Source organism: Prunus avium, chromosome 3, assembly GCF_965620075.1.
Source record: "Prunus avium chromosome 3, drPruAviu1.hap1.1, whole genome shotgun sequence".
Lineage (NCBI taxonomy): Eukaryota > Viridiplantae > Streptophyta > Magnoliopsida > Rosales > Rosaceae > Prunus > Prunus avium.
The window spans coordinates 25,387,674-25,403,644 of record NC_142286.1 but is presented as its reverse complement, the minus strand read 5'-3'; the positions used below and the strand labels follow the sequence as shown (position 1 = coordinate 25,403,644).

Here is a 15,971-nt window from a genome sequence, read left to right as displayed (position 1 = left end):
TTTTCTTTCTTCCTTGTTTTATTTATTTCCCTTCTTTTTCATTTCTGTTTTGTGTAGGGAAAATGAATTGAATCATTCAATCACCAATCCTCGTGGGATCGACCTCGCACTTACATACGCTATACTACCGAACGGCTCGTGCACTTGCGAGTATCACAAGTTGAGGATGCAGCTGAATCCATTTTGGTGCAGCTGTATTTACACAACAAACCCCGAATGGATTTTACATATCGTGTGTTATCCGGGTTCGATATGTTAGAACCGTAGGATCACTTCCAAATTAATATATGTTGATCTAGGTATTCCTAGGATCATGTAGGATTCAACGGATTGTGAATTGGAGCCCCGGATGTTCCGATTCAATAACGTAAAGTTTGTGTTTTACGATAACCGTCCGATCGTGCGATCGTGAGCGATCCGACCGTCCGATCTGAAACAAACTTGTAGGATATGTTTCCTAAACCTTGAGGAGTCCATAGAAACGTTTGGATCGTAAAACGGAGGTCGTGGGCCCCGCGGGCCCAGTTGACCAAGTGTGGAAAGTTTATGTATATTGCTTTAATGATTCATTTGAAATATATTATATATTTGATTAATGGATTCGATATATTATGAAGTATTTGTGTTGTATATTTGGGTTTGGATACATTTGTATATCTTGAGTGTAGATTTACAATAATTGAGAAAGTGATATCTTTGTTGATTTTGTATGGGGTACTTAGAATGTTAATTTGAGTGTTATTAGCACTACCTTAGGTACCTCCCCGGTTGTGGGTTTTATGTTTGAGATTGATTTATTTTGCCCAGGCCCTTCGGAGATTGATTTATTTTGCCCAGGCCCGTCGGAGTTTGTCCAGGCCCTTCGGAGATTGATTTATTTTGCCCAGGCCCGTCGGAGTTTGCCCAGGCCCTTCGGAGATTTGTATTTCCCAGGCTCGTCGGAGTTTGAACAGGCCCTTCGGATGTCTTCTTAATACGATGCCTTGGGAAGGAAGTGATAATGTTTCAATGTGTTTTTATCGGATTTAGATTTGTGATAGATCTGAAATGTATAGTTGGTTATGTTGTAAATAATTGTTCATTATCGGAGTTGTGACTGTTGAGATGAGAACTACGTGTGGCTTGATCCCTTGTCCAAGGGTACGTAGGTAGCCTGAGGTCTCACCAGGTGCAGCCGCGGAATATTATTGCGTTTAAAAGGTTTGATTGATTCTGAATGTGTGATCGGATTTTGATGTGGTTAATGGATTTGAATCCGGTTTAATGATTTTTGGGAGTAATCGTATAATTGTTTGAGATCATGAATGGTTTGGTTTGAATTATCTGAAGGCCGGAGGCCTATTATGTGATTGCATGTTGTTACCTTGTGCATGCTGTCAGTTGGTGTTTTAAAATGTGTTTTATGCAGGTTGGAATTTTTGGGGAATGTTCAATTTACAGGAGAGACTCTGCCGAAATTTCGGCAGAAAGTCTTGTGCTCTTTTCCCTTAATTTGGAAAAGAGGCAAAATTTTTAGTAAGTGGGCCCAGCATTGGTGTGATGTCGAAAAAACTCCACAGGATTCGTCTCGAGTTTCGAGGAATTCGGGGCGGGTCCTGTCAGAGACCACTTCCGGTTCATATTCGTTTTCATGCAATGATGTCCCATGTGCATTTCAACCTCAAATTAGAAGCTGTTCAAAGGAAATGTAACAAGGATGCAGCTTTTGCAAGCTAAAATCAGGAACTTCCATTTCTATGTTTCCATTAAGATCACATTTCTGTTGCATTCTTGCTACCTACACAAGATTTGCATCGAAAGCAGAACCTAGGTTGATATACTTGTTAACAAATTTGAACTGAACCCCATAAGCATCCTACTTTCTTATTTAAACATCAGCAAAGCACATTCTTGCGCTGAACAAATTCAGTTGATTTAAAATCATTTTGTTCGTCAGTATTGCCTCTCATACCAGGGCAGGGGGTTTTGCAACTTTGCATAAATAACATCAAAAGCTTCAACAACCAAAGCACTTACAAATTTACACGGAGAGCATTAGCCTCACCAATATTACATGGAAAAATTATCCAAAGAAGAAAAACAATACTTAGAAAGTGATTTGTTGCCAGGTGAGAAAAATTGTTCCTTCCTCTGTCTGCATTAACCATCTTGTTGAAGGACTGAGGTGTTAACTAAATCAGCAACCTAGAATGAATGTGGGGTAGAGATAGCAACAACATAAACATTAATTGTCATTATCCAACGGGGGTCAAGTCCGGTGGAAAAGGGCATTGTCTTGCAAACCAGTGGTCTCAAGTTCGAACTCCCATGCCACCTTGACAATGTGTGTGAGAAAACCACCATCCACCTTCCTAACCTTGGGCAAAAAACAAGAAAAATTTTCATCACATAGAATATTTAAAATAAAAAATAGTCACGACTTTTTAAAGGGGAAGAAATCTTCCCTACACAGTACCTGTTCTCTTTGTTGGTAACCACCACTCTCATTATCTCTCACTGGTATCTTAATCTCCTCTCTGGTTAATACCTTTAAGGAGAAAATAGCCATAGAAAATAAGTATTAAATGCAAATTGGGCCTTGTTTCAGTAAGTGTCATACAAGGGTTTTTCGCAGCATTTTTAGCATGGATCATTTCTATATAGACTCCAAAATATTTTTAGTGAGAGTTGATGTTGACAGTACAACATACCTTTGCTTCAAGACAGATGCATTCTCTGCAGGAACTGTGCGTAGAACCCCGAGATCAAGTTTTATTTTCAGTTTTGGATTGCATTCAATGTAAACCAATTCTGCCAGGGATGGGCACTTTAAAGTATAAGCTTCAGTGCACACACGCTTGAAGTTTGGTAGATTACGAAGCATGATGGAATTCACTAGAGGAAGTTCAATTTCCTCTGCATGTTCTGCTTCTGTCTCTGCAACAATTTCTTCCATCATCCAACAGTCCATAACTTTTATCTGCTCTAGGCTGATAAGAAGTTTAACTATGGAAGGTGAAAACAAATATGTCATTTGCTCACAACCATGTACTTCTAGCCATCTCAAGTTCCGAAAGCCATCGATTTGTTGCGAACCCATTTCCCATATGTCAATTAACATTGGCAAAGCTTTTAATACCAATCGTTTGATCTTGGTAAATTTGTGTGCATAATTGCTTTCTTTAGGTTGGAATATCACTTGCAGTGACTCGCAGTCTTCCACTTCAAGACATTCTAGATTATCACTGTCATCTGACTCATTAATAGTTGTCGACGGTGTAACCTGAAAATTAAAATGGCCCACTAATCAACAACAAATCAAAATAATAGGAACTAAGTAAGAGAAAAAGAATAGGTGGATTCATGAATAAGCATTTCATCATCTAAAGTTCAGACATTTTATTCGGGAAACATTTTAGGCAGTTCATCTTCTAAAGTACCAATAGATGCCCATGCCCATTGACCTTTTTTTAGTACTTACCAGATCTTTGAGCATATTTACACCCGCAAGCCCGCGCAGATGTATTAATACATATTGATATGGAAAGTATATATTACCAACAATAGGTTAGTCATTTAAATGCTTGCCTCTTTTTTGGAAGTGTGTTCACTGGAAACTGATGGTTGCGAACGAGTACTAGGACCTGCATCCAACTTTTGGATTCGTGGAATATTCTTTTTTTGTTTTTGTTTTCGTGGAATCAATGAACCCAATGTCTCCAATTTGGGACATCTTCTCAGGTGTATTACTCTTGTGGATGGCCATACAAAAGTATTATCAGCATCTACACCTTCACTGAGGCTCACAAGGCTTGACAGGTCTTCTAGTCTAAGACTCAGTTTGGGAAACAAGATCCTTGTGGACTCTATCTCTTCTTTATACTGAAGTTCGACTATGGTTTTCATAGTCCTGCAATAAGAGATTTTTAATTCTTCAAGACCCACAAGTTGCTTGGCCACTGAGTAGGAGAACAGGTATTTCAAGCTGTCACAACTTAGGACTGTTAAAAACCTTAAATTTTCAAAGCACCGGATTCGACATGGAACGTTCTTCCACAAGTGTGCAAGCTGATTTAGATTTGTAAGGCACACTTTTCGTAGTTGAGTGAAGGAGACCGGAATTTCTTCAGTGTTCCCCTGAACCATCTGGCCCTCTAGATCAAATAGAACTTCTATTTTTGATGACAGCTTCACTTCTAGTTCTTCTAGATTTTTTAACCAGGAAATGCAATATGGTGGAAGTAGTATTTTTGATTTCTTAGAAGAGGACCCGCCAGCTTCATTTCCTTGATTTGACGACCAAGTCTCTGCCATCTTTGCCAAATGGGAGGAGTTGATCAGCATATTATTATTCGCAAGTCAACCAAATATGTAATAATGGATTAATTAACTCTCAGAGGAAAAAAGAAATTTGACACACATTTAATTATCAAAAAGAAAATGAACAATTACTCAATTATATTTATAGACACACACACATACCTCAGGTTTTGAGTTACATGGCTGGTTGGCTATGTAGAAACTAACCAGGTTTGATACACCAGACAGATTGAGCTCCGTTAAATTAGGAAAAGCAACCTTGGAAGGTGCATCAATCTCATCTTCCATCCCCTCATTTGAGACAATTTCTTGCATTTTTTCGCATAGATAAACAACTAAGGACTGGAGTTGTACCAAGTTTCTTGCTATAGACACTGGAAAGGCACATCTTAACTCAGAACAACAACTGATCTGAAGGGATCTTAGGTTGCCAAAAGATTGATGATTTTGAAGCTGCCCTTGCCATATTGCTATTAAATCCGGTATCTCGTTTAGCTCAAGTGACTTCAACTGAAGGAAGGCAGTCTCACCCGTTCGATCACTTATAAGAGATTCTGTGCCCTGCTTACTATTTTGAATCGATAAAGCTTCCAAGCCTTGAAAACTTACTTGGTCATTGAGGACACAGTTCAGATTTTTAGCTTCTCTAAAGTACAAAGCTCTAGAGTACTTCAACAGAAATCTAATATCTCCATTTTTAATGAACTCCTTTGCATCACCAACCAGCTTAACAGTATTTTTAAATCCGTAATCCAGGGGTTGTGGCATACGAAAAGTATTAGCCTTGCATATAGATATATGAAATCTTGTTGTTTCCTTTTTCAAGAGCACTTCATCTTCCGGAAACAACTTGAAATCTGGTATATCTATGGCTAAAACTGTCAAATTTTTAGACGTTAGAGACATCACCTCAGCTAAGCTTGCCATCCGGATCTCACCTTCTTTGCTTAGATCTACTTCCTCTGCAGGCTCCCATTTATTAAAGCTGCGTGTCATGTACAGCTCTTCTAGTTTACTTAAGGTGGATAGGATACCACGAGGAATTTCCTTTAGATAAGAACAATCTGTCGTATCTAACAACCTTAATTGTTGAAGATGTGCAACTTCTTTCGGTAACACTTTGATGTTGGAACGCGCAAAACTGAGGATCTCGAGATTCTCCAATTTCCAAACACTAGATATGTCTCCCAATGCACAATCATCTAGAGATAAGGTCCGAAGGTATCTTGGCAGCACTCTAATTGATGTTGACAGTCCCGAAAAACCTGTATGTAATAAATATAAAACCTGGAGCTTCATCATCCCTGCCAACATGCTTTCCAGGGAAGATTCTGAAATGTGGGTATTTTTCAGTTGTAGAAGTTCAAGTTTTTGATACCCCAAACCAGTCACAATGCGGTTGTCAATATTAACATCATTCAGTGAAACTGCAGTGTACTGTTTGCATGGAGGTTTTATTTGCCAACTTCTATATCCAGCTTGATCTTGTACCATAAAAAGATCCATATCTTGGGAAGCAATTGATATGGCAACGCCATGAACTACGCCATGCATTTTGGTACAGCCTTCCTTGCTGCTATCTAGCAGCAAAAACCTCCTTTTTAGTTTGACAACCAAAAAATGCACTCGCATTCTTGCTGCCTCCACTGAATCAAACCTGTCAGAAATTATTCCTTGCCCCCACGCATATCTAACCAAATAATCAATTGGAATATCGTAACCTTGTGGAAATAAACAACATAGTAAAAAGCATGACTTGAGTTCATCGTTCTCCAATCGTTCATAACAGAGTTTTATATTAGAATAATAAGCTTGGGGAGGAATTTCATGCGCTTTTAGTTGCTGAAGGGCATTAGCCCATTCATACTTACTCTTATTATTTTGTAGCTCTTTCGCAATAGTTACGACACTAAACGGTAAACCTCCACATTCATTTGTGAGCGCTTTTGCAATACCACATAAATCAGGATCAGCATCCAAGGGTTCACCTATTGTCTCCTGGAATAGCTCCCATGCTTCTTCTGTAGTTAACATCGGGAGTGTAAAGTTCTTTTGACTCCCCATCTCATAGCACACATCCAAATTCGATGATGTCAACAAAACTTTGCAACCTTTATGTGAAGGTCCAAGCGGAAGTCCTATTGCCTCAAAATCAAGAACTGACCATACATCATCTAATACAATGAGGATCCTTTCACATAGGATTCGTTCTCTTCCCTTATCTGCAATTTCAGCTTGTATTTTTGTAATGTTTGGGTTTGGGGACACAACTATCTTCACAACCGCATCAAACAGCTTTCCTTGTACTATTTGAATGATTTCTTCCGCCATTAGGGTTTTACCCACACCGTCCATCCCACAAATCCCAACCATTCTTATTTTTTCATTCTTCAAAGCCTCCAAGACATGATTCATGACTGTTATTCTGGATTTAGGGCCTCTAACGCCTGCTGTTAATGTTGGCCGTATCGTCTGTGGAGCTGCTGGACGGGCTACATTTTGGATCTGTGGAGCTGCTGGATGGGCTATATTTTGGAATTTTCCTTCTTTAAGGAGATGAAGAACATGTTGTTTAATCTTCTGCGCTGTCCTACTCAAACTCAGCCAATTCAAGCATCGTCTTCTCCTCTTGACTTCATCTTCAAAACGCGAGACTTCGCTGTTCATCTCTTCCACCATGCTTAGCCAATTCAAAACATGAGGGTTGATCACTTCCCCTTTCCTTTTGGCCTCATTGACCAACTCTTGCAACTCATCTTTCTTCACAATTAATTTTTTAAACTCATCTTTAAGATCTTCTATGTTAGGACCACAGTAGGTCAAACAACCAAACTCTGTCCCCATCAGCGCCACTAACTACCTTCCCAACTTTGTTTTGGGGTCAGATTTTTCTTTCTTTTTGTTGGGGAAAGGAAAAACTCAAAGGCAATGGGAATAAATGCTCCTCTTTATGTATTTGTACAGTAATTTGAAGGCTTCTCCCGGTATAAAAATCCACGGAGCTGTCAAACAAAAATAAATAAGTAAAATAAAAATGAAAGATTGTTACTAAGAAAAAAACCAGGTGCTATAAAGAAATTGGCTGATGTCTAAGGGGTGTATATTGTTGTCCCATCCCTGTGGTGGACGGAACTATAATCCTTCAAACCCCCACGCATAAATTTTCAAACAATCCCAAATGACTCACTTAGGTACACAATTAAAACAAATGTAGAAATAATTATTCGTCTCACAATATTTGTAGGAAGAGACTTAAATATATCGAGAGACTTAAATATATCGAGATACATGATCTTCACCTCGAATTCATATTATTGACTAGTCTCAAAGTCTAATAGAGCTAGTTGATCGTTGGCTAACGTGACATTATGGGTGAGAGGGTTGATATTGCCTGGACCTAGGGTATAATATTAATATTAATAAATTTGATTTTTCCACCTCAAACTAATTTTTTTCTTACCAGCATGTTGCGCAGCCCATCCCCTTATATTTCTATAAATAAAACTCAATTTGTTTTACACATAGCCCAATATGTATTAATCTATTACTAGTTCAGAAAAGTTCAATTTTGTCACATCCCAGGACCGGTTCCGGCATAGCACGATATTGTCCGCTTTGGACCCCCTCTCTGCCCTCACGATTTTGTTTCTGGGAGCTCACGAGCAACTTCCCAGTGGGTCACCTATCCTTGGATTGCTCTAGCCCCCAACTCGCTTAACTTCGGAGTTCCCATGAATCCGAAGCCAGTGAGCTCCCAAAAGGCCTCGTGCTAGGTGGAGGCGGGCATGTACATATAAGGCACATCACCCCCTCTCCTTTGGTCGATGTGGGATCTTACAAATTCTTTATGAGTTTAGTTGTAAGACATCAATAAAAATACACATTAAAATAGGTACACTTTCAATTATGTTGTCCAACATATTTTTCATTTTATAATATGTGCCTGTTGGTTTCATTAATATGTATTTGTTTTATGTTAAACCTTATTGGAAATTAGCATTTAGCCATGCACTCGAGGTCCTAGGTCCGATTCCCCCTCCACAAATATAGCTTGTATAAAAAGAAAAAAAAGTGTATTGAAAATTAGTCAATGAAATTATGAACTACCGCAATTGATATGATTTAATGTATATTTTTATTTCTAGAAAGACTATATAAACTGGAAGTAAAAACAAAAAATATCATTAGATTTTAAAGTAATAACTTTAGCTAGCCCACCCTTTAAAAAATACTTGATTACGCCCTCGGACTTAATCTGCCAAATTTAATATATTTCGAATCCCCTACAATACCCACACTTAATGTGTTTTTTTTTTAATTGTCTATGTTTATTGTGCTGATTTTAATATTTTATTTCAATATTTTGACTTTTATTTTTCACTAATTTTGTGATATTTAATGTGAACGACTTGTAAATAAGCATATCCATTATCTTATGAATAATAATATACCCTATTATCTTTTATGGATAATAAGTTATCTATTTTTAGGGACATTTACAACATACTCAAACTTGCTGAAAACCTACCTCTTCGTTACCTAAATCGTTAGTGAATCTGTTAAATGCTTACGTTTCAAAAGTGGGACTCATTTCTTAATGACAAGGACTTCCGGGTGGACAAACAAATAATTAAAAATTCTCTAGTTTTTAAAAATAATTTTAATAATTTATAAAATAAAAAAAAAGCTAAAATCATTACAATTTTAAAATCACAAGAAAAATGAAAAACAAAATCTATTTCCTCTCATTCTAGGCCCTACCCTGCGAAGCCATTGCGATCCAAAGACCCTCGTTGACCTCATCAACTCCATCCTCTACCTCATCCTCCACTTCTCCCTCACCGTTTGATCCTTCGTTGGACTGTGGTTCACCTGCCATGCCAAAAGCTCACTTCCCTCCACTCCTCGATTGCCAGCATCTCCGACTCTCCCCACTGGACGACCCTCCACGTCTGATCCTTTGTTGTTTTTGTTTGTAAGGCTATTAGAGCATCTACAATCATGCTCCCTATTTTTCAGTTAAATTTTAGCTAAAAACATATAAAAGTTATTTTAGAAGCTCTCTATAAAATTTAAACTCCAATCATGCTCTCTAGTTTAGGGAGTCATAAATGCTATAACTCTTTTGTAATTGGTCCATTTCTATTAAAAAATAATATAAAAAATAGTTAGTAATAATTAAAGGTTTGAAATACTCATTAAATAAAGCAGTATTAAATTATAGGGAGCCACTAGGAGTCCTTTCTCTCTCCTTAGATTTAGGAGCTCCTACAGGTCTCCCTATTTTAGGGTTTAGGGAGCATGGTTGGAGTTGTATTTTTCCAATTCCTCCCTAAAATTTGTCTAAAAGGTGGTTTAGAGAGCCCATTGTGGATGCTCTTAGGAGGTCACATAGGTGATATGTGAATTGGCTATTTCTAGTCTTTCCTTTTGGTTGGTAAGCTAACCATCAAGTGGGCTTTAAAGAGCCTTGTAATAGATATTTTGTAGGGAGAGTTGCTCTCTATTGTGAATCAATTAAAAGAAAAAAAAAAAAAAAAAACAAGTTTGTACTTCTCTCTTAAGCTACCTCTGAGTTCCAATTCCAAAATTATCTCTCTTATCTTTGCATATTAATCTCCTCAGTGATTTGCTACTTGTATTACCAAAAAATTCCAACATGGTATCAGAGCTTAGTCTGATCAACTAAGCCGGGAGTATTTTCTGTGTTCTTCAATTTGGGATTTCTTTCTGTGAAACCCTAACTTTAAAACTCAAAAAATTTGATGGCAAGTAGCAGCAACAATGATAGGAGTTCCTCATTTCCGATATTTGACGGTGAAAACTATGATTATTGGAGAGTGAAGATGAGGACCCTATTCACCTCTTATGGGTTGTGGAAATTTGTTGATACTAGGGTTGTTAAACCTAAGGAGGAAGCAGAGCTCACTGTAGCAGAGAGAGCATTGGTGGAAGAAAACCTCAAGAAGGATGCCAAAGCTCTATATCTGATTCAGATGGGCCTTTCCAAAGGCTTTTTTCCAAGGATCTCCAATGAGACAAAAGCCAAGGATGCTTGGGATGTCTTGGAGAAGGAGTTCAGAGGTAAATAAAAGGTGTGAAATTTCAGACACTTAAAAGAGATTTTGAATATGCAAGAATGAAAGATAATGAATTGTTGAAAGATTACTTTACTAGGCTCACTGATGATAATCAATTAAAGTCATATGGTGAGGAGTTAAGTGATAGAAGGATTATAGAGAAAATATTAATTAGTTTATTGCCTCAAAGATATGATTCCATGGTGAATGTTATTGAGGGAACTAAATACTTGAACTCCTTGACTATTCAAGAGTTAAAGGGTTCACTTCAAGCCTTTGATCAAAGACTAAATAGGCATGCTGAATATTCTGTGGAGAGTGCATTTCAGACGCTTACTATGAATTCAAAAGGAAAAGAGCAAGCTCTGTCATCTTCTCAACAAAGCAAGCCTAGTTCTAACAAGTCTAACAAGAATCGGAAAGGGAAGAATCAGAATGCCAAAGGGAAAAATTCCTTTGAGAAGAAATCAAATTAGGCTATGTCTAATTCACAACATGTTAATAGCAATCAAGCTAAGTGCAGTGTTTATGGAAATAAGAATCATTCTGAGAATACTTGTTGGTTCAAGGGGAAACCAAAATGCTATAGATGTGGGAAATTTTGTCATATACAAAAGGATTGCACAGTGAATGTGAACAAAAGTGCTAACTATGTAGAAGAAGGAAGCAATGAAGGCAATCTTTTCTATGCATGCCCGACAGCTAAAATTGAGAAGAAAGACGATAATGTGTGGTTTCTTGATAGTCGTTGTAGTAATCACATGACAAGCAACAAGAACCGGTTTTGTAACTTTGATGAGTCGAAGAAGACAAAGGAAGATGGGAGTTGCATTTTGGGTAGATGTGATTGGAATAGGCAAGGTAGCAATTGAAACAAAGAAGGGAAGAAGACTCGTCAGGGATGTGATGCTTGTTCCAGATCATGATCAAAATTTGCTAAGTATTGGCCAACTGAATGAGAATGGTCTTCATGTGTATTTTGGAGACAACTTCTGTGACATATTTGATAAAGTGGACAAAAGTCAGGTTATTGCAAAGGGTTAGAAGGAAAGGAAATATAAGCTTTCCACTTCAAATGAATTATTCTAATTCGGTTGCAATGAAGGTGGATGTAGTTGAACTATCTTAGTTATGGCATAAAAGGATGGGGCAGCTCAATTTCCAAAGTCTGAAAGCTCTTCAGCCACATTATTTGGTGATTGGTTTACCCTCAATCCAAGAAGCAAAAGAAGCATGTGAAGGGTGTGCGCAGGGGAAGCAACATCAAGACTCATTTCCAGAGCATGGAAAGCATCTAAGCCTTTGGAGCTCATCCACTCGGATGTGTGTGGACCAATGAAGACCACCACTCATGGAGGTAATAGACACTTTATGATTTTTGTAGATGATTTTACAAGAATGACATGGATATATTTCCTAAGGCAAAAATCATAGGTATTCTCTGTTTTTAAGAAGTTTAAGGCGATGGTGGAGAATAAAAATTGTTTGAAAATTAAAACTCTAAGGGGTGATAGAAGTGGTGAATACATTTCAAATGAGTTTGGAAAATTTTGTGAGGATATGGGACTTAAGAGGCAACTCACTGAAGCTTATACTCCACAACAAAATGGAGTAGCTGAGAGAAAGAACAAGACTATTGTCAAAATGGAAAAGTCCAATTTACATGAGAAGAGACTACCCTATGTGTTTTGCGGAGAAGAGTTTATAGAGCTGTGTATTTGTTGAATCGTTGTCCTACTAAAGCTGTTAAGGATTGGACACCATTTGAAGCAAACGGTGGCAGAGAACAATCTGTGAGTTATTTTAGGGTGTTTGGATCAATATGCTATGTTCATGTTCTGAAGAACCTCAGGTACAAACTTGAAGAGAATAGTGAGAAGTGTATCTTTGTGGGGTACAGTAGTCATACAAAGGGCTATAGGCTCTATGACTTGAAGAAAAAGAAAGTGATCATTTCTGGAGATGTTGTCTTCAATGAAGAAGCATGCTGTGATTGGAAGAACAAATCTGTCTAATATTTTCCACTTCATGTTAATAATGACATTGAAGTATAAGAGAACGACGAGGAAGGACTTCACACTCCACCACAATCTCCACAATTTGCAAGCCCTTCAACCCCTCAATCTCATCAAGTAGCAAGTCTGGATTTCTCTTTGAAGCTAGACCTCTGAGCTCCAATTCCAAAAATTCTCTCTCTTATCTTTGCATATTAATCTCTTGAGTGATTTTCTACTTGTATTACCAAAAAAATTCCAACACTTCTCTGGTCTCCAACTTTACCAAATCAACCCACACCACATTCCCACCCAGCCCCCACCAACATAAAATCATCTTCTCTGAACCCAAAGTGAAAATCACTCCATCTCAGTCCCCAGCGTCCCCATTCTCTGAACTCTCCTAAAGTTACTCCCTCATGCTACTTGCCTGCCTCATCGTCTCGACCTTCTACCAGTACCTCAAGGACCTCCGCGTGCGCCTCAAGACCGCGTCGTCATTGGCCTCTAAAGCCTCGTTATGGTGAAATTTAGATTCTCAGTGAGTTGAGTATGTAATTGTAAATGTCCCCAAAAATGAATATGAACTTGAAAATGACCCCCTATTCTAGACATAATACCTACCTATCTATTCACTCATCATGTATCAGATATGTAGGTAATTTATCTATTTTGCATGTATGACCATAAGTTTCCAACGGACAATGACCTAACCAATACTTTTTAGGCAAAAGATTAATTTGTATTAGGTATATAATTATCATTGTTTATTTAGCTATATTATTATTATTATTATTATTATTATTTATGTGTATTATTATTGTACATAAGTAATTTGTATTCAATTATTATTTATGTATATTAGGAGTTTACTTTTGTTTGAAACGTTTAATTATTGAATAGGTTTCCAAATTTAAAGGAATTAAATTTAAATGCTAAATAATACTAGGACAACTATTAACCTGTATTAAAATTTGGGCTTTTCATAAATGTTAAAACATAGGTAGGTTTATGTCTAGAGATAAGAGTTTATTTATTTTTTTAGTACAAGAATAGTCTAAACTAGAGGGGTGGAGTTACACACAACTAATGTCATAGGGGTTCGAACCTGAAATCTGTGGTCTGCAAGTCAAGGTCCTTTTCCACTGACCTAGACCCCCCATTGGCTAGATTAGAGTTTCAAGAGACTATCTCTTAACATATAATTAATACTGAAGTGTGAGAGAGTTTCAACGTCGACGTACCTCTAATACCAATATGAATTAGGGTGTAAGAGAATCTGAGAGAAATTCTGTAGAATGCGATGTCATGAGACAAAAGTGCTGCAGGTGCTGTACAAATTGAATAAGAGAAAAATTTAATTGTTTGAAGGAATAATCACAAGGAGGATAATACTGATCAATTCACATAAATTAAAGACTAACAATTGATCATACTAGCTTAGAACAATTTATAATATGAGTTGTGTAAGCTATAAAAAGGAAAGAAGTGGAAAGAAATACAACAAGCATCACTTCAAGAGAAGTTTATTCCTTGAAAAACCGAACTCTATAGTACAGAATACTAGAAGCATATCCAAGCTTAGAGGTTTCCTTTTTCAATCACAAAAGAGATAAAATATGAACCCAAGCAAGGTATAAGATTCATGTGATGGGAAAACAAAGGAATACATAGATACATCAAGACTTTAAATAAGCACTGACCCAATATGAATAAGAAGGAAATTGGGAAAAGAAATCTAGGGATTTAGATGACATTATAACGTTAATTTGTTTATTTGAGTTTCAACGTGGTCATACCTCTACTACCAATGTGAATTAGGGTGTAAGAGAACTTGAGAGAAATTCTGCAGAATGCGATGTCATGAGACAAAAGTGCTGCAGGTGCTCCACGAATTGAATAAAAGAAAATTTTAATTTTTTGAAGGAATAATCACAAGGAGGATAATACTGATCGATTCACAGAAATTAAAGACTAACAATTTGATCATGCTAGCTAGAACAATTTATAATATGAGTTGTGTAAGCTATAAAAAGGAAAGAAGTGGAAAGAAATACAACAAGCATCACTTCAAGAGAAAGTTATTCCTTGAAAACCGAACTCTAAAGTATAGAATACTAGAAGCATATCCAAGCTTAGAGGTTTCCTTTTTCAATCACAAAAGAGATAAAATATGCACCCAAGCAAGGTATAAGATTCATGTTGTTAAGCTATATCAATTGAGTAAACCTACACTATAATCTTGCAATGACAGAGAGTAGAGAAAGAGAGAGTAGAGAGAGAAGCTGGTCAGAGATGAAGAACAATCTGATATTTCTTTCTTAATGAATCAGTAATTACAAGAGATAAGTTTACAACCCGAGGAAAAGGGAAAGTAGAGAATGATAAAGGGAAGTTCCTATGCTGTGAGCTTATGGAGCGAACAACGATGATCCCTCGACATGGCACTACTACAAAAATCGAAATAGACGACGGGAATCCAACGTTGTCTAGAAGGTTTTCAAACAGTCGTGAAATTGACCGCCATCTTTTGTTATATAAAACAAAGACGGCTAATAACCGACGTCGTTAAAACCTTCAACGTCACAAAATATTACAAACTGACGTCTAACTACTATATATATATATATATATATATATCGTAAAATGAAAACTTCGACAACATTAGATGACGGTTTTATTGAAACTCAAACGTCTAAAGTTTGTTACATGTCAAGATAAAAAAAAAACCGATGTATAGATAACTATCCACTTCCATAATTGAAGGAATACGACTTGTATAACCTAGAAACCGTCGTGGTTAACGTATACTACGTTAAATAAATAAACAAACCGCAGTCTAACTTATAAAAGACGACACATAAGCAAAAGAACGGACGTTTAAAGCATATTACATGTCAATAATTACACAGGCACAAACGTACAGATAATTATCCACGTCCCTAATTGAAGGAATACTTAGAAAACCGTCGTGGTTAACATATACTATGTTGAATAAATAAAGAAACCGATGTTGAACTAATAAAAGACGACACAAACACAAAAGAATAGACGTTTAAAGAATATTACATGTCAATATTCACAAACGAAACGCCGTACAGATAATTATCCACGTCCCTAATTGAAGGAATAAAGATTTGTATAAACTAGAAACCGTCATGGTTAACATATACTACGTTAACTAAATAAATAAACCAACGTTTAACTATTAAAAAAATGTCGTATATACAAAAGAACAGACGTTTAAATCATATTACATGTCATTAATCACAGAATAACCGACGTAAAATATTTTAACCACGACATACTGGTCGAAAAAACGTTGCTTATAAGATTATCCACGTCGAACTGTAGAGAAAAACGCCTTTTTAAATATATTCCACGTCCATCACTTACTAGAATCGTCCTTTAAATCATATGAAGAAGTCCCTTGGACAGTTTTAGACGTCGCTTTTTTCTACAAAGCAGTCGTCTGAATAAATTAAAATGACACAATATTACTGATTACCGCCGTAAACAGTCCTATCCACGACTACTTTTGTTAAATGTTGACGTTACAAATAATATTGAAGTCGTGTACATGAAAAGAAACGACGTG

The 15,971-nt window shown here is 36.9% G+C and overlaps 1 protein-coding gene across 1 annotated transcript; it reads right to left on the bottom strand.

Moving 5' to 3' along the window:
• Positions 1-1,925: 1,925 nt before the first annotated feature.
• LOC110768445 (putative disease resistance protein At4g27220) lies at positions 1,926-14,346 on the bottom strand. Its single transcript, XM_088249947.1, has 7 exons — positions 14,173-14,346; positions 13,618-13,704; positions 4,462-7,301; positions 3,568-4,293; positions 2,691-3,262; positions 2,456-2,527; positions 1,926-2,356 (listed from the first exon to the last, which is right to left on the bottom strand). Exons 3-6 carry the CDS (start codon positions 7,141-7,143, stop codon positions 2,521-2,523), a joined length of 3,987 nt encoding a protein of 1,328 aa, XP_088106073.1. The 5' UTR covers positions 7,144-7,301; positions 13,618-13,704; positions 14,173-14,346; the 3' UTR covers positions 1,926-2,356; positions 2,456-2,520.
• Between the last annotated feature and the right edge of the window lie 1,625 nt (positions 14,347-15,971).

Coding starts and splice junctions, on each gene's coding strand:
- LOC110768445 (XM_088249947.1), bottom strand. CDS start 7,143: ATGGGGACAGAGTTTGGTTGTTTGACCTACTGTGGTCCTAACATAGAA. Junction 4,294..4,461: donor CATGTAACTCAAAACCTGAG/GTATGTGTGTGT, acceptor CATTTGGCAAAG/ATGGCAGAGACTTGGTCGTC. Junction 3,263..3,567: donor AACACACTTCCAAAAAAGAG/GCAAGCATTTAA, acceptor TTTAATTTTCAG/GTTACACCGTCGACAACTAT.